A 22,411-nucleotide genomic window follows, 5' to 3' on the forward strand; every position below is an offset into this window, starting at 1 on the left:
ACTGGGACAGTAGTCAGTACCTATGGGGAAATCCAAAACCATGCCTACATGGAAGTTGTCTTAGGAACCTTTAGGTCTTCTTTTGTGAATAGGTAGGTACAATTATTAAGGCATAGTCAATTGGTCAAGCGTGAGTTGTCCATAAAAAATGACGTAAAGGTTCCTAAGTCAGTTTCCCTGTACCTATCTCCTGTGGTTTTGGATTTCCCCATACTGTTCCAGTTAAAAAACACACTGTATACTATGTATGTATCATCGGAAAAGTTTTTTAGATCCTACAACTTTATCTGTGACGGGAAATCTGGAATCGCTGTGGGGATTTAAGTAGGGTAAATAAAACGAGATTTCATTTACAATAATAATATTATTTTTATTGTGTTTCAGTGGTTATGATTTAGTTCTGACATATTCAATATTTTTATTATATAAAATACAAAGTAAGTAACTAAACCTTGACATATTTCTGTAACAATCCATATGTACTTAATACAACTGATTTTCAAACCTCAGGTTCGTGAAATTAAATTATGGCTCATGCCTTCGTAACTTTAAATGCTACTACTACTATCCATACTTCCATACTAATATTATAAATGCGAAAGTGTGTCTGTCTATCTGTCTGTCTTTCTGCTACCTTTTTACGGCCCAACAGTGTAACCGATTCTAACAAAATTTGGTACAGGGTTAGTTTATATCCCGGGGACGGGATATCAATCGGGAATCAATAAATTCCCACGGGATCTATAAAAATCTAAATACACGCGGACGAAGTCGCGGGCATCCTCAGTATTGTATAAAAGGAAAAGCTGACTGACTGACTGATCTATCAACGCACAGCTCAAACTACTGGATGGGCTGGGCATGCAAATACTTGTAGATAGCTAGATATTTTGAGGTAGACAATTCCGCTAAGGATTTTGAAAATACAACCGCTAAGGGGTTAAAATAGGGGTGTGAAATTTGTGTACTCCACACGGACTATGACTACTAAAGCTAGCTAGGTAGTCCTAATCCTACTAATATTATAAATGTGAAAATGTAGATGTTTGGATGTTTGTTACTCAATCACGCAAAAACTACTGGACGGATTTGGCTGAAGTTTGGAATGGAGATAGATTATACCATGGATTAACACATAGACTACTTTTATCCTGGAAAATCAAAGCATTCCCGCGGGATTATGAAAAACTTAAATCAGCTAGTATTTTATAATTCATCCTAGAGATCTTGATATATTTCTGTGGTATGCAACGGTGCGGGTTTTGATCACTTCCTTGTAATACTCAGCGGAGTCTCGCGGCGTGCGCGGGCGCTTGGGATCGTCAAAATTCACTTCGTACAGTCCGAACTTTGTCCTGAAAAATGAAAAACAATGTCTAATTACAGACCTGTTATCTAAAGGTAAAGTACGTCATAATATTCCTATGAATTTTTTTAAATCCCGTGAGAAAATATTTATTTTCTGGGATATAAAAAGTCACTCTCCAGTTCTTTAACTATACCTACCAATGCAAAAAATCACATCAATCAGTTGCGACGTGATTGAAGGACAAACCAACAAACAAACACACTTTCAATTATAAAATATTCGTACTTAATGATAAATCTTCTGTGTACAACATCCCAATTCTATATGCTCTGCATTGCATTATGAGATACATATTTGTCTTGAAATGGATTTTTTTTAAATAATAAAACAGCGAGCAAACGAGCAGGTGGGTCACCTGATGCTAAGTGATCACCGCCACCCATGAACATTTGCAGCACCAGACGTACCGCCGATGCGTTGCCGGCCTTTCAGGAAATTGTTGGTCCACTTCTTGAATAACCCCACGTTGTAATCAAGAAGGAACACCGTCGATGGGAGTTGATCCATACTAATACTATAAATGCGAAAGTGTGTCTGTCTGTCAGTCTGTCTATCTGTCTGTCTGTCTGTCTGCTACCTTTTCACGCCCCAACTGTGTAACCGATTCTGACGAAATTTTATACAGGGTTAGCTTATATCCCGGGGACGGACATAGGCTACTTTTTATCCCGGAAAATCAAACAGTTTCCACGGGATCTACAAAAATCAAAATTCATAAATCAATACTTTTCTACATACGTATATCCATCATTCCACTCGAAGTTGTCGATAAGAGTCCACGCGGTATATCCAGTTATATTGACCTTGTCCTCGCGGATGGACAGCAACACCTGGAAATAAAAATAACTGCATGTCAAAAGTCAAAATCATCATACAGTTTTTTTTTCTCTCTCTCTTCTGGCTTTACAAAGATTAGCCAATGTCAAGTTTGTAGTTATTTGTAACAAGTTAGTTAAAATATACAAGTATGGACCCCGTCTGTGCCGGCACTCGCCGACATACGCACAGCACCCCTTTAGAGCGCTTTCCAGTCAGTTTTAACAAAATAAACACTCCAAAAAGGCAGAGCACGCCCGCCAGCTAACACCAACACACACGAAGTCCCATCATACAGTTAAATCGTGGTCTTATATTATACCCGCTATTTACATTATAATAATACGTCGTTAAACCACGAAATAAGCCTAAAATCATTAGTGTAGGCATAACATGGACGTATTATATAATAGCTTTATGAGGCATAACATCTCATTGTTTTGACAATTTCATACAAGTTTTTAACCCGCGACCCAAAAAGAGGGGTGTTATAAGTTTGACGTGTGTATGTGTGTATATGTATATCTGTGTATCTATCTGTGGCATCGTAGCTCCTAAACTAATGAACCTATTTTAAATTAGTTTTTTTTTTGTTTGAAAGGTGGCTTGATCGAAAGTGTTCTTAGCTATAATCCAAGAAAATCAGTTCAGCCGTTTGAAAGTTATCACCTCTTTTCTAGTTACTGTAACCTTCATTTGTCGGGGGTGTTATAAATTTTTAATTTACACTTGTTATATGAAAATGTCAAAACAATGTTAAAACATTACCTACTACTTTAAACGATGGCAGTAAGGCCCCAGTTCTCACCTGTTCCAAATGGTCCCTGTAATACTTGATCCTGTCGTAATCCTGCAAGCCGTACCCTTTGGAGGAGTAGCCATTCTCCGTGATGATGACCTCAACGTCTCCATACTGTGCCTTCACCCATGCCAGCGCCTGGCGCATGCCTTCAGGGTAACTCTGAAAACCAACAAATCCTACTCATAATATAAAGTGGCAAGCCCATCTATCTATCCTTACCTTTTCACAATTCATCCACATCACAGAATTAGACGTTTGGTACAGAACTAGTTTACATCCCGGAGAAAGAAATGGGATACTTTTTATTTAGGAGTAAATCAAAGAGTTAGAGAGTAGGGTACTTATGGTTTGGTTGGAGCGGAGTCGTGTAAATTGACCTTAACTCTACTTTACGTATGTGCAGGCTTAGTGGCTTATCTCAAGCAGTTCCATTAAAAATAGTGCTTCATCATCATCATCATCATCGTCGTCGTCTTCAAGTGATAGAATCCCACTGCTAAACATCGGTCTGTTGTAGGGACTTCCACGCGCCACGGTCTCTTACTACCTCGTTTAATTTCATCTGACCAGTTAGCGGGGAAAAATTAACTTACGTAACACCAAAAGCAGGCACCCTGTTCCCAACTCGGGTCGACTTCGAATATAGCGTCCAACTCATCTATATTTCTCAAGGGGGACGGTGTACCCAAACTCTCGCCGTCCTTAAGCCTCCGGACTTTTCTGGACGTGTAAAATTGGAAACCGAAGAAGTCGTATGCTCCTGTAAAAAACATTAATTTTAATATTAAAACTCTTCGATTTTCCAGGACAACAAGTAACCTTGATCCGTATACCTTACATACTATATAGCCTAGATATACTTATACGTATCTCTTTGTTCGCAATACTTAGATGCCTGCGATGTCGTCCACGTGGAATTTGATTTTTTTTTAATTCTGTGAGATATCTTTGATTTTTCGGGACAAAAGTTGCATAACAAAGATAAGTTTCAGACACAGGATGCAAGCTATGTGTCCTTTTTATGAAAATCGGTTAAATAAATGGGTTTAGCAGACCGACAGACAGACACACTTTCGCATTTATACCTTTAATATTAGTAAGTACTTATGGATAGCGGAAGAACCGTAAGTATTGTGATGAAGTTTACCTTTTGCCAACTCCTTCTCTTCATCAGTAAAAGCCGGAAGTCTGGATTGTGGGTACCCCTGGATCTCGCTATTCTTTGCCATAACTTTCTCTATGCCCGGGGGCCAGCCGCCATCTTTAGAGAAGACTGGATGTGTGTGCAGACCATACTGGAATTAAGGACATGAGAAAATATTATCTTTCTAGCACTCGCCACACAAAAGAAGTTTTTTATTGCTGTATGAATACCCACATTAATATGTTTACATGATCAAATAACTAATAGGTCTGTGCCTGTGGTTTATAGGATTTCCATAAAGTTAAAACTGTTTGCTCCCGATAATATTAGGTAGGTACCTACTGCTTACTTGTAGTACTACTACGTCAGGGTGGGTCCTTAAAATTGTTAAGAATGCAATGTAAGAAAATTTTTTGAAATAAATAAAAAATGTTGTGGAGCCCATAAATTCAGTCGGCCGTTGTAGATAATATACTTACTTAGCACTATAAAGTGAAGGTACTTACGAAATATTCATGCGCCAATGCAGCTATTTCCTCGTCTTCCTTGGTCGCTGGCTCCAGATAAAACAATGGATGGGCTACACCAATGCGACCTGGTAACGGAGAGAAAAAGAAAGAAAAGTTTTATTTTTCTTTTGAATTTTTTTTTCGCAATTTTTAGTGGCCAAACTGTACTATAATATACTATGCCCAGTTAAAACACTACTGTTTACTAAGCTATTACACTGATCGCGAGCAATTTACTCTTATCCATTGAGGAGTTCTGTTCTCCATATCCGAAGATATTCATCAGATCTTTACCAAATTTATATGGGACCACCTGCAAAAAACTTTTTTGTAGTTTTTATTGTTAGTTTTAATAATTGTTGTGCTTTTGGCTTACTGAGTAATTAATTTATTTCGTATAGATTTTATGCAAAGAATGTCTTAGGTTAAGTTTTACTATTTAGAAGTTTTAGATTAAGCATGTTGAGTTAGCCTGTAAGTGAGTATACATTGATAGTCCTAAGTTTATATAAGTCGTCATACTTACTTTTCTTTGTATACCGTTGGCTTCCTATTAAATAAAATAAAATAAAATAAAACCCCCGACACAAAAACCTCTATAACAACCAGGCGGCCAGGCTGATCCTTTGTGCAAAAAATGAGCCATTCCTTTTTCACCAGATTTATTCAGTTCACCTGTTAACTGTGCTGGTGAAATGTTTCGTAATTATTTTTTACTATTACTCACAACTCCAAGCTAAACGTTCTAAGCGATAGTTCAATGGTCAAACCTTTAAATTCCTTCCTGAATTCCTGGTCGTATATCCTCCAGGCCTTGCTATGGGCTAACACAACGTTCTTAGTGCAGATGTACCTGCCCACCTCAGAGTCCTTCACGCCGGAGGAGAAGGCTTCCACAGCGTAACCTGTACAGTAGGTAGGCTTAGTAAGAAAGAAAATTTCTTTTCAATAGGTTAGTATAAGGTTTCACTCACGAAATTGAGCTTTGAAACAAGGCTGTTTAGGTCGACTTTACATGAACGCTTTTTAACCCCCGACCCAAAAAGAGGGGTGTTATAAGTTTGACGTGTGTATCTGTGTATCTGTCTGTGGCGTCGTAGCGCCTAAACGAATGAACCGATTTTAATTTAGTTTTTTTTTGTTTGAAAGGTGGCTTGATTGAGAGTGTTCTTAGTTATCATCCAAGAAAATCGGTTCAGCCGTTTGAAAGTTATCAGCTTTTTTCTTGTTACTGTAATTCACTTGTCGGGGGTGTTATAAATTTTTAATTTACACTTGTTTGACGCTCGAATTCCATCAACTTTAGTGAGATATATAAGATAACAGTTTGGTACGCCTCAAACGTATTGGTCTCAGAAGGTCCTGGAAGAGGATCTACCTCAGCAGGCGCCGCTGGCTTGGTTGCGCGATCGAGTTTGGTCCCGGCATAGCCCAACCATTCGGCGACACATGAAACACCGTGGGAAACCTCCGTAACTCCCCGGGTAAGGTGGTAATTGGTACCCATGAGCAGTTCCCTACGAAAAAAGTATGAGTTCCAATCAAACGACACCGCATTAAAACCTATCAGATATGCGCATCGTCTGATCTTGACTGCAAAGAAGCAGTATATTCTGCCGTCAGCAAATATCCCTGATGCGCTACAGAATTAATGATGCAGCCCCATTGATGCCCCGACAGCGTTATTATGACGCACGCGAAAGGCATGTATGTCTTTTGGGTAAATTGACTCCACAGGCTACACGTATAAAAGGTTGAGCAATAAGCTCTAAATATAGAGCTTATAGCTCTCCTTTACTCACTCATAGGCACGTACTAAGCTGCAGGCAATCACGTTCACTCCAGACAGCATACCTATATTATATAGCACCTACCTACAGTGCAAATGGTGAATGGTTCATTGATAGTGATCCAGGTCTTCACTCGGTCTCCGAAGAGTTGGTACAAAACCTTCGCGTAGTCGGCAAACCAGTCCACCATGAGAGGATTGGACCAGCCACCTGAAACCAAGAAAACATTGCTGCAAACTTTTAAATTAATAAAATATTATCATCGTCGTCGGCGGCCCACTGTTGGACATAGATCTCTTGTAGGAGCTTCCACATGCCACGGTTTTGCACTGTCAGATCTCCAAGGCAACCAGAGTAACCAACATACTCGTAACTCAACGGGTTGCTAAGCTGAAGTGGCAACCCGGGAGACGATGGAGTTCCAAGGTGTTCGAATGGCGACCTCGTACCGGAGTGCAGTGCAGCAATGGCAAACTCTTAACTACTACTTAGACAGACAAATGACTTCAAACAAGTCGCAGGAAACAGCTGGATTCAGCTTGATCGCAGGTAACGGCTGATTTGTCTAAAATGCCTACTCATAGTAAGGTTTGGAATATTCTTCCGCGATCTGTGTTTCCTACCAATTGCAATCCGGGTATCTTTACAACAAGAGTGAATAGGCACCTACTAGGTAAACGCGTCCCATCTTAGACTACATCATCACTTTCCATTAGGTGTGATTGTGGTCAAGCGCTTGCCTATAGTGAATTAAAAAAAAATTACTTAATGTGCTCCATAAACCTACCAAGATTATGCAATCGTTGCGGCATGTCCCAATGGTACATTGTGACCACAGGTTCGATTCCCTTCTCCAACAAACCGTTGATGAGGTTGTCGTAGTACCGGCGGCCATCTTCGTTTATGTAGTTTGGGAAACCCGTGGGCAAAATACGAGGCCAAGATAGCGAAAATCTGAAAAGGAAAATTAATAGGAGTTAGGAAATAAATCGTAATTGTATGGTTTCTCCGCAATCATACACAAAAGGATCGCCTCAATCTAAACAGACATATTATGTACAACCTTAAGCTTCAGGGCTCGGACAGCTGCAGACTACGCCAGGAGTCTGTCGAGGCTGCACCTAGTCTGTTATTGCCCCGCTCTAATGCATAAACGTAGCATCCACCTATGGAAACACATCATATACCCTAAGGATGCTACTTCAATTCCATTAAAAAAAGAGTTATTGTATCGAGCAGCCACAGGTTTTGACAAGGAAATACTCTATCAGCCAATAATCTAGAAATAATCTATCGCCCAAAGTCAAATACTCTATCAGCTACAATAGATCTCGTGACCAAAATCAAAACGAACATAGATTCAAAAAATATTGCTCTCGGTATATTTATTGACTTAAAGAAAGCGTTTGACACCGTAAGCCACTCAGTGTCTGTAATCTGATCAATGTAATCTGGTCAAGTCTGATCATAAAATCGGCCACGGGATAGCTCAATTGATCGATAGGAACGATTTGTTTAAAATTTAAGCGTTAAGAAATTGCTCCCTTGTGCTTATTATTTTATCATTTTTTTAGCTAATTTTCAACTTATTTTAAAGTTTTGTACATCATTAGATAGCTGAGAATGTGTAAAAGCTTTGCAAATAATTTGCAGGCCTTCTCTATCAATATCATGTTTTATGTAGCTTTGTGTTCCTTCTTAGAAGTAGTTAATTATGTTTTGACTTAGCTTGTATTAGGAATAGGAGATATGAAATCGCCAAATGTTTTTTAATAAATTTCATTTACTTCCAATAGTAACGAATTCAAACACGGATATAAAACTGGTTTGAGAATTATTAAAGTTGAATAGATTAAATAAATTACTATAAATATGAAAAAATAATCATTTTAAATTAAAATTTACAGTTGGTGGCATGTCCAAAGTTTTAAATTACTGCCTTTCAGCGGCGAGGCATTAACTCTTTCAATTTTTGACATTTTTCAAGATAAATAGAGCTCCATTATTCTGACAAAATGTCGTAATGCTCTTAAAATTGCCACACTGTCGTTTGATTACACTTTTCTTGGCTTCATACTAAATATTTTCAATTGGATTTAGATCTGGACTTCAGCTGGCTAGTCTAAGACAGAAACAGACTGTGTTATGCAAAATTTCTATCCTATGATTTCACGTCACCATATCTTAATATTTGACATAACATCGTCGATTCAGGATCAAACCGACTCTAGCCTAGGGAGCAATAACAATAAACGACATACAGTGTGTGTTTTTTTAACTGGGACAGTAGTCAGTACCTATGGGGAAATTCAAAACCACGCCTATATGGAAGTTGTCTTAGGAACCTTTAGGTCTTCTTTTGTGAATACAATTTTGGCATAGTCAATTTATTGGTCAAGCGTGAGTTGTCCATAAAAATATGACGTAAAGGTTCCTAAGTCAGTTTGCCTGTACCTATCTCCTGTGGTTTTGGATTTCCCCATACTGTTCCAGTTACAAAAACACACTGTATACTATGTATGTACTATGTATCATCGGAAAAGTTTTTAGATCCTACAACTTCATCTATGACGGGAAATCTGAAATCGCTGTGGGAAAAAGTAGGCTAAATAAAACGAGATTTTATTTACAATAATAATACTATTTTATTGCGTTTCAGTGGTTATGATTTAGTTACGACATAATAATAATCAATATTATTATTATTATTATTATTAAATCGTTAAAATAGGGGTGTGAAATTTGTACAGTTCACACTGGCTAGACTACTAAAGCTAGTATTTTATAACTCATCAGAGATCTTGATATATTTCTGTGGTATAGCTGCAACGCTGCGGGTTTTGATCACTTCCTTGTAATACTCAGCGGAGTCTCGCGGCGTGCGCGGGCGCTTGGGATCGTCAAAATTCACTTCGTACAGTCCGAACTTTGTCCTGAAAAATGAAAAACGTTTTTCACACACTCTCTTGACAATGTCTAATTACAGACCTGTTATCTAATGGTAAAGTACGTCATAATATTCCTATCACTTTTTAAATACAGTGAGAAAACATTTATTTTCTGCGATAAAAAGTCACCCTCCAGGTCTTTAACTATGCAAAAAATCACATCAATCAGTCGCGACGTGATTGAAGGACAAACCTACAAACAAACACACTTTCAATTATAAAGTATTTGTAATGATAAATCTTCTGTGTAGGTGTGTAAAAACCATCGATGTATATGGATGGGCCCTTCGAAGATAAAAAACGCGCTCAAAAAGTCAAGAGAAATTGCAAAAGTCTCTTGACTTTGTCAATGACGATGACGTAAGATTCAAGCGTATTTTTGCGGACGGAATTGTATGGGAAAGGCTAATCCATATACATCGATGGTAAAAACTCAAACAACATCCAAATTCTATGAGCTCTGCTTTGCATTATGAGATACATATTATACTTACTAGGCTTTGTCTTGCAATGGATATTTTTAAAATAATAAAATAGCGAGCAAACGAGCAGGTGGGTCACCTGATGCTAAGTGATTACCGCCACCCAATGAACATTTGCAGCACCAGACATACCGCCGATGCGTTTGCCTGCCTTTCAGGAATTTGTTGGTCCACCCCTTGAATAACCCCACGTTGTAATCAAGAAGGAACACCGTCGATGGGAGTTGATCCATACTAATATTATAAATGCGAAAGTGTGTCTGTCTGTCTGTCTGTCTGTCTATCTGTCTGCTACCTTTTCACGGCCCAACAGTGTAACTGATTCTGACGAAATTTGGTACAGGGTTAGCTTATATCCCGGGGACTGACATAGGCTACTTTTATCCCGGAAAATCAAACAGTTTCCACGGGATCTACAAAAATCAAAATTCATAAATCAATACTTTTCTACATACGTATATCCATCATTCCACTCGAAGTTGTCGATAAGAGTCCACGCAGTATATCCAGTTATATTGACCTTGTCCTCGCGGATGGACAGCAACACCTGGAAATAAAAATAACTGCATGTCAAAAGTCAAAATGAAAATTTAAAGTTTTAATTTAGTTAGAATTTAGTTAAATCGTGGTCTTATAATAATTACCCGCTATTTACATTATAATAATATGTCGTTAAACCACGAAATAAGCCTGAAATCATTAGTGTAGGGGTATAACATCTCTTAATTTACACTTGTTATATGTAAATGTCAAAAAAATGTTAAATTAAAACATTACTACTCTAAACGATGGTAGTAAGGCCCCAGTTCTCACCTGTTCCAAATGGTCCCTGTAATACTTGATCCTGTCGTAATCCTGCAAGCCGTACCCTTTGGAGGAGTAGCCATTCTCCGTGATGATGACCTCAACGTCTCCATACTGTGCCTTCACCCATGCCAGCGCCTTGCGCATGCCTTCAGGGTAACTCTGAAAACCAACAAATCCTACTCATAATATAATCGTGGAAATTTTCCCGGCTATCTGTCTCTTACCCTTTAACAACTCTTCTACTTCACAAAATTTGACGTTTGGTACAGAAATAGTTTACATCCCGGAGAAAGATATGGGATACTTTTTATCCATAGATACATAATCACACTTCACACTATCACACTAATATTATAAAGGCGAAAGTTTGAATGTGTGTGTGTGTGTGTGTGTGTGTGTGTGTGTGTGTGTGTGTGTGTGTGTGTGTGTGTGTGTATGTTTGTTACTCCTTCACGCAAAAACTACTGGACGGATTTGGCTGAAATTCGGAATGGAGATAGATAATATCCTGGATTAGCACATAGGCCACTTTTTATCCCGAAAATCAAAGAGTTCCCACGGGAATTCAAAAAACCTAAATTCACGCGGGCGAAGTCGCGGGCATCGGCTAGTACTTATTATAAATGCGAAAGTGTGTCTGTCTGTCTGTCTACTACCTTTTCACGGCCCAACAGTGTAACTGATTCTGACGAAATTTGGTACCGAGGTAGCTTGCGTCCCTGTAATTGACATAGGCATTTTATCACGGAGAATCAAATAGTTCCCACGGGATCTTTAAAAACCTAAATCCACGCGGACGAAGTCGCGGACATCCTCTAGTTTCGAAATAAATTAAAGAGTTAGTTACTCATACTTTGGTTGGGTTGGAGCGGAGTCGTGTAAAATCGGCTGCGACCGCAGTTCTATCACACTAATATTATAAAGGAGAAAGTTTGTATGTGTGTATGTGTGTGTGTGTGTGTTTGTTACTCCTTCACGCAAAAACTACTGGACGGATTTGGCTGAAATTTGGAATGGAGATAGATAATATCCTGGATTAGCACATAGGCTACTTTTTATCCCGGAATATCAAAGAGTTCCCACGGGATTTCGAAAAACCTAAATCCACGCGGGCGAAGTCGCGGGCATCGGCTAGTTAAAAATAGTTCTTCATCATCATTGTCGTCAAGTGATAGACTCCCACTGCTAAACATCGGTCTGTGGTAGGGACTTCCACACGCCACGGTCTCTTACTACCGCTATCCAACGCCTCTCTGCTACTCGTTTAATTTCATCTGACCAGTTAGCGGGGAAAAAATAACTTACGTAAAACCAAAAGCAGGCACCCTGTTCCCAACTCGGGTCGACTTCGAATATAGCGTCCAACTCATCTATATTTCTCATGGGGGACGGTGTACCCAAACTCTCGCCGTCCTTAAGCCTCCGGAGTTTTCTGGACGTGTAAAATTGGAAACCGAAGAAGTCGTATGCTCCTGAAAAATCATTAATTTTAAATTAATACTCTTTGATTTTCCAGGACAAAAAGTAACCTTGATCCGTATACCTTACATAACTATAGCCTAGATAATAGATATATACGTATCTCTTGGTACGAAATACTTAGATGGCTGCGATGTAGTCCGCGTGGAATTTGATTTTTTTTTGATTCTGTGGGAAATCTTTGATTTTTCGGGACAAAAGTTGCATATGTCCAGCCACAGGATGCAAGCTATAATATAGTACCTTTTGTGAAAATCGGTTAAATAAATGGGTTTAGCAGACCGACAGACAGACACACTTTCGCATTTATACCTTTAATATTAGTAAGTACTTATGGATAGCGGAAGAACCGTAAGTATTGTGATGAAGTTTACCTTTTGCCAACTTCTTCTCTTCATCAGTAAAAGCCGGAAGTCTGGATTGTGGGTACCCCTGGATCTCGCTATTCTTTGCCATAACTTTCTCTATGCCCGGGGGCCAGCCGCCATCTTTAGAGAAGACTGGATGTGTGTACAGACCATACTGGAATTAAGCATAATATATGAGAAAATATTATCTTTCTAGCACTCACCACACAAAAGAAGTTTTTTTATTGCTATTTGAATACCCACACTATAATAATATGTTTACACGATCAAAAAACTATAGGTACCAATAATTAGGTATCAGTGCCTGTGGTTTATGAGATCTCCATTATAAAGATAAAACTGCTTGCTCCCGATATAAGGTAGTACTGCTTACTACTACGTCAGGATGGGTCCTTAAAATTGTAAAGAATGCAATGTAAGAAAAAATTTTGAAATAAACAAAAAATGTTGTGGAGCCCATACGTTCAGTCGGCCTTTGTAGACCATAATATACTTACTTAGCACTATAATAGTGAAGGTACTTACGAAATATTCATGCGCCAATGCAGCTATTTCCTCGTCTTCCTTGGTCGCTGGATCCAGATAAAACAATTGATGGGCTACACCAACGCGACCTGGTTGAAGAGAAAAAGAAAGAAAGGTTTTATTTTTCTTTTGAAATTTTTTTTTTCACAATTTTTAGTGGCCTCACTGTACTATAATGTGCTATGCCCAGTTAAAACCCTACTATTTACTAAGCTATTATTACTCTTATCCATTGAGAAGTTAATCTGTTCTCCATCTTCGAAGATATTCATCAGATCTCCATCAAATTTATATGGGACCACCTGCAAAGTATACACTTTCAAACAAAAAAAAATCCAAATCGGTTTAGGCGTCTTTGAGTAATCGGGGAAAATACATAAAAAATAAAATAAAAAGATTCTGACGAATTGAGAACTTCCTCCTTTTTTTGCAGTCAGTTAAAAACACACCTAGTTGTAATACTTCTGGTGTATGTTTTGTGTATAGTGGCCTTGCACCGTGCCACAGAAATGGCTGCAAACAGATAAGTATTTATGCGCGAAGACCGACAAACTGTCCTCGACAAACAAAGTGCTCTTCGATTTTTGCTACAGTGTTTGCAATTTTTTTAACAAAAATGTGCACTGTGCTTACCGGAATTAACTCAGTAAATTCGATTTTTTTAGGGTAACAGACAAGCCAGTTTTATCTAATTACTATACAAATCATGCCCACGTAGAATGGTGCCAAGAACACTGGCTGCATTTCCGCGCTGAACTACCAGGCTGATCCTTTGTGCAAAAATGAGCCATCCCTTTGTCACCAGATTAGGCTATTAACTGTGGTGAAATGTTTCGTAATTCATTTTTACTATTACTCACAATTCCAAACACAATATTCTTAGCGATAGGCATAGACTTATATATTACTTCGTCGTCATTTATATCAATGGCGATAGGGCCATATAGATATAATTATAAAGCTATTTAACATACCTTTAAATTCCTTCCGAAATTCTTGGTCGTATATCCTCCAGGCCTTGCTATGGGCTAACACAACGTTCTTAATGCAGATGTACCTGCCCACCTCAGAGTCCTTCACGCCGGAGGAGAAGGCATCCACAGCGTAACCTGTACAGGTAGGATTAGTAAGAAAGAAAGAAAACTTTTTTTAATAGGTAAGTATAAGGTCTCTCTCACGAACTTGAGCTTTAAAACAAGGCTGTTTAAGTCGACTTTACATGAACGCTTTTTTGACGCTCGAATTCCATCAACCTTAGTGAGATAGATAGGTATAACAAGTTGGTACGCCTCAAAGAGTCCTGGAAGAGGATCTATCTCAGCAGGCGCCGCTGGCTTGGTTGCGCGATCGTGTTTGGTCCCGGCATAGCCCAACCATTCGGCGACGCATGAAACACCGTGGGGAACCTCCGTACCTCCCCGGGTGCGATGGTGTCCATATGAGTAGTTCTCCATGAAAAAGTACGAGTTCGAATCAAACGACACCGCATAAAAACCTATCAGATATGCGCATCGTCTGATCTTGACTGCAAAGAAGCAGTCTATTCTGCCGTCAGCATCCCTGATGCGCTACAGAAATGAAGCATCCCCATTGAAGCCGCATGCAGTGTATCCCTTTTACGTAAATTGGCATAATAATTTATAGGCTGCGCGTGTCAAAGGTGAAGCAATAATCTCTAAATGTAGTCTTCTTAACTCCCTCAGAGGCACGTATTAAGCTGCAGGCAATCATGTCACAGTCATGTTCGCTTAAGTTCACGAGTTAAGAAGACTATTATAGCACCTACCTACTGTGCAAATGGTGAATGGTTCGTTGATAGTGATCCAGGTCTTTACTCGGTCTCCGAAGAGTTGGTACAAAACCTTCGCGTAGTCGGCAAACCAGTCCACCATGAGAGGATTGGACCAGCCACCTGAAACCAAGAAAATATTTCTGCAAACTTTTAAATTAATAAAATATTATCATCGTCGTCGGCGGATAGACGCCCACTGCTGGACATAGATCTCTTGTAGGAGCTTCCACATGCCACGGTTTTGCACTGTCAGATCTCTAAGGCAACCAGATTAACCAACATACTCGTAACTCAACGCTTTGCTAAGCTGAAGTGGCAACCCGGGAGACGTTGGAGTTCCAAGGTGTTCGAATGGCGACCTTGTATCGGAGTGCAGTGCAGCAATGGCAAACTCTATACTACTTAGGCAGACAAGGATTCAGCATTAGATCGCAGCTAACGGCTGATTTGTCTAAAATGCCTACTCATAGTTAAGTTATATGAAGCTGTGATAGCCTAGTGGTCAGAACGTCCGCCGCCTAGTCGAAGGTCGGGGGTTCGATCCCGGGCACGCACCACTAACTTTTTAGTTATGTGAGTTTTAAGCAATTAAATTTATATTACTTGCTTTAACGGTGAAGGAAAACATCGCGAGGAAACCTGATGCCTGAGAGTTCTCCATGTTCTCAAAGGTGTGTGAAGTATGCCAATCCGCATTGGGCCAGCGTGGCAGACTATGGCCTAACCCCTTCTCATTCTGAGAGGAGACCCGTACTCAGTAGTGGGGCGGAAATGGATTGATCATGATAGTAGTGCCAAATGTGCTCCTTATACCTACCAAGATTTTGCAATCGTTGGGGCATGTCCCAATGGTACATTGTGACCACAGGTTCGATTCCCTTCTCCAACAAACCGTTGATGAGGTTGTCGTAGTACCGGCGGCCATCTTCGTTTATGTAGTTTGGGAAACCCGTGGGCAAAATACGAGGCCAAGACAGCGAAAATCTGAAAAAAGGGAATAAATTGTAATCGTATGGTTTTTCCGCAATCAAAAGGATCGCCTCAATCTAAATAGACATATGTACAACCTTAAGCTTCAGGGCTCGGACAGCTGCAGACTACGCCAGGAGTCTGTCGAGGCTGCACCTAGTCTGTTATTGCCCCGCTCTAATGCATAAACATAGCATCCATTCTCTGTCCATGTTTTCTCCAATAAAAATAATAATAACTCAAAATTTAAAAACCCCTGACACAAAAATAAGAAAACTAGAAAAGAGCTAATAACTTTCAAACGGCTGAACCGATTTTCTTCGATTATAGCTAAGAACACTCTCGATCTTTACCTTTTAAACAAAAAAAAAACTAAATTAAAATCGGTTCATTCGTTTAGGAGCTACGATGCCACATAGATACACAGATACACACGTCAAACTTATAACAACCCTCTTTTTGGGTCGGGGGTTACAAAATAAGAAGAAGATCGCTTGATTGATTGTCGTATGATTTTTTCATATGAGTGTGAGAAGCATCATCTAGTGCCAACATGAGACGACCAGCACAAGAGTTTAAAGAAGATTAGCCACCTATAGAAATCCAGTCCCAAATCCGCAGCAATCTGGATATCATCCCGCCAAAGATGGTAGGAGTCGCAGGCGATGTCGCCGGTGCTTGCGTCGGCAATGACGTGTGGCCGAGTGTGAGTGATTGTGTCCCAGATGCTCGGCGTCTTGCCTGGGACAAACACAAAACCGGTCAAGTGCGAGTCGGCCCTTGCTCTTTTACGGTTCCGCACTTAATTATGAACATCTTGGTATAGTTACTATTTGGTATTATAGTTATCTTACTTTTAAAATTGAAAATACTATTGTATTTGTTCTTGAACACATTTTAACACAGGCGGACCTTGCTCTGTTCGGGATCCGTACATATTTTGGATGGTTGAAATATTTCTTTTCCGATCTAGAACGTCGCAATAAATCGTGAAATAAAATCCCAAAAAATATTCGTTTGTTTTAGTCACAACTTGCAAACTATTTTATAAATCGTTGTTTTCAGTATTTCTTGTTTATATACAGTAGGTATATGGTACATAATATGTACCTACACCTAACCTACCGAAATTTCATATTCCTAACTAGTTAGTTTAGTTTTTGAGACAGCCACCGTCACAAAAATTTATCGTACAAGAAATAACACTTTAATTTTTATTAAATTTTCATAGCGGTCATTTTGTCTTTATAGCAGTAAAGCCGGCTCTACACTCGCACGCGAAGTCGCGCCGTTTTTTCACGGCGTGAAGGTATGCCGCGATCCAAGCGTGAACTGTGTCCCTCCACACTCGCAAGTCTTGTTCGTGACGTTGACGATGCGTTCACGTTCGCGCCGCAAACCCTTTGTCGCGGACCAAAAACCGACATTGATCGGGGAAAGACGCGAATCGCGAACGCGAAGGCGTGAACAACATCTACACTCGTGATTCGGCTTTCGCGGCCGTTCGCGCCGCGAGTGTAGAGCCCACTTAAGAGAAAAATAAACATTATGTCAAAATTTCAACGCTATCTACGAGTATCTACCTCTCTCGTCATCTAGGTATTTTTGGAGAGTATTATATTATACTTAGCTACTGGAGCTGTTTTATCAGGTGTTTGAACAATTTTTAACCTAAGTATTTTGTAAAGTTTACCAACTACACTACACTACAACTAAGCCTAAGCAATTATTGAACCTACTCGAAGTTAGCTAAGTGCATGAAGCCGTAAATCGAGAAAAAAACAAGTGTAAATTAAAAATTTATAACACCCCCCGACAAGTGAAGGTTACAGTAACTAGAAAAGAGCTGATAACTTTCAAACGGCTTAACCGATTTTCTTGGATTATATTATAATAAGAACATTCTCGATCAAGCTACCTTTCAAACAAAAAAAAAACTAAATTAAAATCGGTTCATTAGTTTAGGAGCTACGATGCCACAGAGAGATACACAGATACACACGTCAAACTTATAACATCCCTCTTTTTGGGTCGGGGGTTCAAAAGAACAACTAGCGCGTTATAGTGGCTTTTAAAAATTCACCATAGCCTAATATTTGACATAAGTACCTAATAATATTATCGTCGAACCAGGATCAAATCTAGAGTTCGTTCAGTGTAGTTCACTCTGCTATGGCTGAAACCCTTCTCATTCTGAGAAGAGAGCCGTGCTCTGTAGTGGGCCGGCGATGTGATGAGATGGTGAATTGGTAACTCACCACTAACGTTCCATGCTCCCTCGACTTGGTAAGATGCTGTTGCTGCACCGAACTTGAAACCAGCGGGAAACTTCAGATCGCTGGCGCACCACGCCCCTTCCGTTAGAAGCCTGAGAACAGGTTCAATATATTTCAAATCCGGCGGAAATTAAAAATCAGAATTAATTTTAACGCACTCGGTTTGCCCTGGACGACAACCATGATTGATGGAAAGCGATTTGTAGCTTTTCTTTTCACAAATTAATATACAAGGTGTAACAACGCTAGCAAAAACGAAAACAGATGATAGTACAGATGATTACTGATAAGGTACCACAAAAAAAAGCGTTTTTTTTTAAAAATCCTGTATTTTTTAAAAGTTCACAATATATTACAAATAAAACATCTGACTGACTCTAGAGGTCAACGAACATTACATAACAGGCCACTGGGGGTCAACGCCGTGCCTTCTGCCGTGCAGTAGCCCTTGTTCTACAACTATGCCCTCCTGTCAATGTCATTCAAGTGCCAATAGAACCTTGTCGGCCTGCAGTATACTTAGCAGCAAACTCAGGCGCAGGTGCCGCGCCGGAAGGGCATTCCATAATAATCGGTGACTAGGTATGTAAATATGTAGGTATATTTGCACCTTAGCGGATCTTATCAGACACGTTGAACAATAAAACAAAGAGACTGTTTTTACAAGCACTTATGTATATCTAAAGCAGTTATTTCTTTTATCGTGAATGTGTGAAAACTATATAATACGTAAATCCATACTAATATTATAAATGCGAAAGTGTGTTTGTCTGTCTGTCTGTCTATCTGCTACCTTTTCACGGCCCAATAGTGTAACCGATTCTAACGTTTGGTACAGCGTTAGCTTATATCCCGGAGACGGACATAGGCTACTTTTTATCCCGGAAAATCAAACAGTTCCCACGGGACCTATAAGAATCTACATCCACGCGGACGAAGTCGCGGGCATCCTCTAGTCATTAATAAGTAGGTAATATAATAAGTAACAGTACAGGTATAATATCCCATTCAAAAAGCAATTCTAGCCAAACAGAGCTCTAATAAATAACTAATCACTTTGGTCTATACTGTATTTGTTGGTTGGTTTATTAGATATATTAGACATACACACAATAATTTTGAAAGACTTATCCAACGCCACCCCATATGGTGAGATTAAAGATAGGCGTGAATAAAATTCGGCCCCACTTTACGTCTAGGGGAAGTACCTGCCAACCCAAAAAATTTAATTTTTTGAAAATTTTATTTTCCCACTTTGTCTTGAAAGATATTTACTACAAAACTTTGAAATAGAACCCTACTGAGTTTGTTCTGTGTTTCTTCAAAAAGAGGGGTGTTATAAATTTGATGTGTGTATCTGTGTATCTCTCTGTGGCATCGTAGCTCCTAAACTAATGAACCGATTTTAATTTAGTTTTTTTATGTTTGGTGACTTGATTGAGAGTGTTCTTAGCTATGCCGTTTGAAAGTTATCAGCTCTTTTCGAGTTACTGTAACCTTCACTTGTCGGGGGTGTTATCAATTTTTAATTTACACTTGTATCAAAATAACCTTTACAAAGTAATTAGCTGTAACGCTGTTGATTACAAATAAATGAATAAAATAAAACTCTAATACTTTGGTCTTTGGGTCCACAAACTTACACAATTTTTATGAACTTAGCCTTTTGTTATCAGTTATCACTCACTATAAAAACTTCAGCAATAAATTATCTGAAAAAAAATATGTATAGGTACTTACCACACAACGAGCGCCGTCCAAGGCGTCATCTTGAAAGTGCCGGGTTTCAATTTATTTCAACGGGTTATATAAATTAATCATTATTGTTGTATAGCAGAGCGTAAGGGTATGCTTGCACTGTGGTATGTCACCGAGCGGTTATTAGGCGGGACAAACTAACTAACCAGACTGGTAATAAAACCACAGCACTGCGGCTTAAATTTAATGAACGCTTCTCTTTCTGTCGCTGACTTTTATTTCTCATCGTAAGAGATAAAATATGTCATCGAGGGTCGCGCCGCCATCACGCTATAAGTATATTTTTCGGGTCGCCAACCTAAACCGACCTGTCAACGTCGGGAACCCAACCTTTTTTTTTTTTTTCTCGTGAGGAAAACCCGTCATGATACCACCAACCACGGGGGGAGCACGGTGGTTATGTCGGACTCCTACCGACTAAAAACCTCATGAAGTACCATCCCACCGCTAATGACGGAGCACAAGGAACCGGAAACACCTCGTTACTCCGCCAGCGGATATCCGCCGTAGCAGACCCACCATTGGGACACTACGTGCCCCCAAACACCTAGTTAGAGGCATGCCGGAACCACAGCACGCCAACCAACCCGAGGACCACACTGTGAGTGACGGACCACCCCGTGTCCATCACCCACAGGTCCTCTCGAGGGCTAGGGTTCTCGGGAAGGGCGATCCCTTTCCACGTTCCCTATCCTCAACATCCCCCTCGCCCGTCACCAAACCGGACAGGCGAGAGACCGGTGGGGCAGCTAGTGACTGGATGGGTGATGAAGTCCCATCACCAACCACCCAACACAGCCACACCCTCCGCTTCTGGGGCTATGCCCCATGGGTGCGTCTACTGCGCCCTCTGCTAGGGATACCCAGAGGGACGCGCGGACAACACCCCCTCCCCGCCAGGTCAATTAGCCATGTTACCAGGGTACACCGGCCCAAGCGTTGCTGCTACCTGCAACACTCGGGCACACGAGGAGGTTACCTGGCTGGTACCCCTCGGGAACCCAACCTAGTATAACCACTAACCAGTATACACCGCGCCGGCCTAAACGCGCGGTCTGTTGTCATGTGAACATTGAATTAAAAGAAAATTAAACAATCACTTTAGTGAATATTCACTCAAATATACCGTTTGATACCGACTTAGATTATTTATTTGTCCGTAATTACAATGTGGCTAAGAGCCGCGTATCTTGAACGCCAAGCTAGGTAGGTATCTAGGTATATCGATACCAACATAGTTTGGTTAGTACTCAGTAGGTAATCGCATTTGCATAATTTATGCAGGTTGCTACTATATCGCGTTTTTATCGTTGCAAAAAGTCGCAGTGCGTGATGACCCTTACCATTTCCATTTTAAATCTTTTAATTAATTCTATTACATATCAGAAATACAGAGTAGAATAACAAATAATAAATAGTTGAGCAATTAAATAAATCTTAGGCTAGGAGACCTTTACCTATAGTATAAAAATATAACTAACTAGGTATATTTAACTAACTGAGTTTTAATATTATTATTATGTCGCCAGTATATTTTTTGATTGTACTATGTTCTAGCAGGTAATTTTTAAAATTAATTTGAATTGTCACAAATGATATAAAAATTAATTTATTTACTAAAGGTCGTTTAATAAAATCGTTACTTGGCTCATTCGATTTCACACGATCTGTTGCTTGGATGCCAACAAGAATTGGAGGTACCTATTGGGTTTGATTAATTACCTAGTACAGTGTACCCCGTTAATCCGGCCCCTGTCTTACTCGGCACCCCTTGTAATCCGACAAAGTCTATTATTATTGAATTTACTAAATTTGACATACATTATAAAGTATATATAACAGAATCTAATCATTGGATTTGTCGGATTACACGGTACTCTTTTATGAAAAATTCCGGACTATAGGGGGTCGTAGGCTGTAGGTCCTCTATAATCCGACAAATTCGATAGTTCGACAGATCTCTGCCAAACGTTTGTCGGATTACGGGGGGACTACATTTTGTTGTTCGGCAATTGAAATGTTGTGTACATTTATTTCTGTGATTTCAACTCGAGGTACATCCCGCTGACCGACAGACAGACGAACGGACGAAAGGGCGGGCGGATATTAATTTAGAGTAGCTGATATTATGTTTGTAACTATGGATAGTACTATTTACAATCCATACTGATAATATGATAAAAAAATGAGTTTGTTAAACAACACTCATAAAAATGCTTGGATAAGCTTATCTACTCAAATCGAATGTTTTCATTTCACTCAGTGTACAGGAGTGTCTGTCTGTTTGTTTGCTATCTTTTCATGAAAAAGAAATTTGAAAGTATGAAAAATTTAGTCATGGTCATGGACGAATAAAAAAGGTCGGACGGATTGTTGCTGGGGACCACCAAGAAGTAATTTATATAAAAGCCAGCCTCGCGTGTAGGCTCAAGGGGTCACGCACAGATTTACACTAATAGTAAGCCGATCGGCCGCCATTACACTCCACTCACACATACTTGCACCAGTGCAGTGCTTCAATTCTTTCTTAGCGACAAGTAGTCCGCCCACTTTATTCGTCCATGGTGCACGGTCGTG

General features: G+C 39.7%; 1 protein-coding gene across 1 annotated transcript; it reads right to left on the reverse strand.

Annotated features, from left to right (window-relative positions):
- Positions 1 to 920: 920 nt before the first annotated feature.
- On the reverse strand, positions 921 to 19,923 carry LOC123865808 (myrosinase 1-like). Its single transcript, XM_045907043.1, has 21 exons — positions 19,817 to 19,923; positions 18,059 to 18,168; positions 16,394 to 16,541; positions 15,649 to 15,815; positions 14,826 to 14,951; positions 14,014 to 14,148; positions 13,040 to 13,128; positions 12,521 to 12,668; positions 11,973 to 12,139; positions 10,674 to 10,826; positions 10,316 to 10,407; positions 9,217 to 9,363; positions 7,218 to 7,384; positions 6,515 to 6,640; positions 5,411 to 5,545; positions 4,638 to 4,726; positions 4,135 to 4,282; positions 3,581 to 3,747; positions 2,994 to 3,146; positions 2,108 to 2,199; positions 921 to 1,355 (listed from the first exon to the last, which is right to left on the reverse strand). The coding sequence occupies exons 1-21, from the start codon at positions 19,843 to 19,845 to the stop codon at positions 1,214 to 1,216; spliced, it is 2,730 nt and encodes a 909-aa protein (XP_045762999.1). The 5' UTR covers positions 19,846 to 19,923; the 3' UTR covers positions 921 to 1,213.
- Positions 19,924 to 22,411: the final 2,488 nt, after the last annotated feature.

Source organism: Maniola jurtina, chromosome 5 (assembly GCF_905333055.1).
Source record: "Maniola jurtina chromosome 5, ilManJurt1.1, whole genome shotgun sequence".
Lineage (NCBI taxonomy): Eukaryota > Metazoa > Arthropoda > Insecta > Lepidoptera > Nymphalidae > Maniola > Maniola jurtina.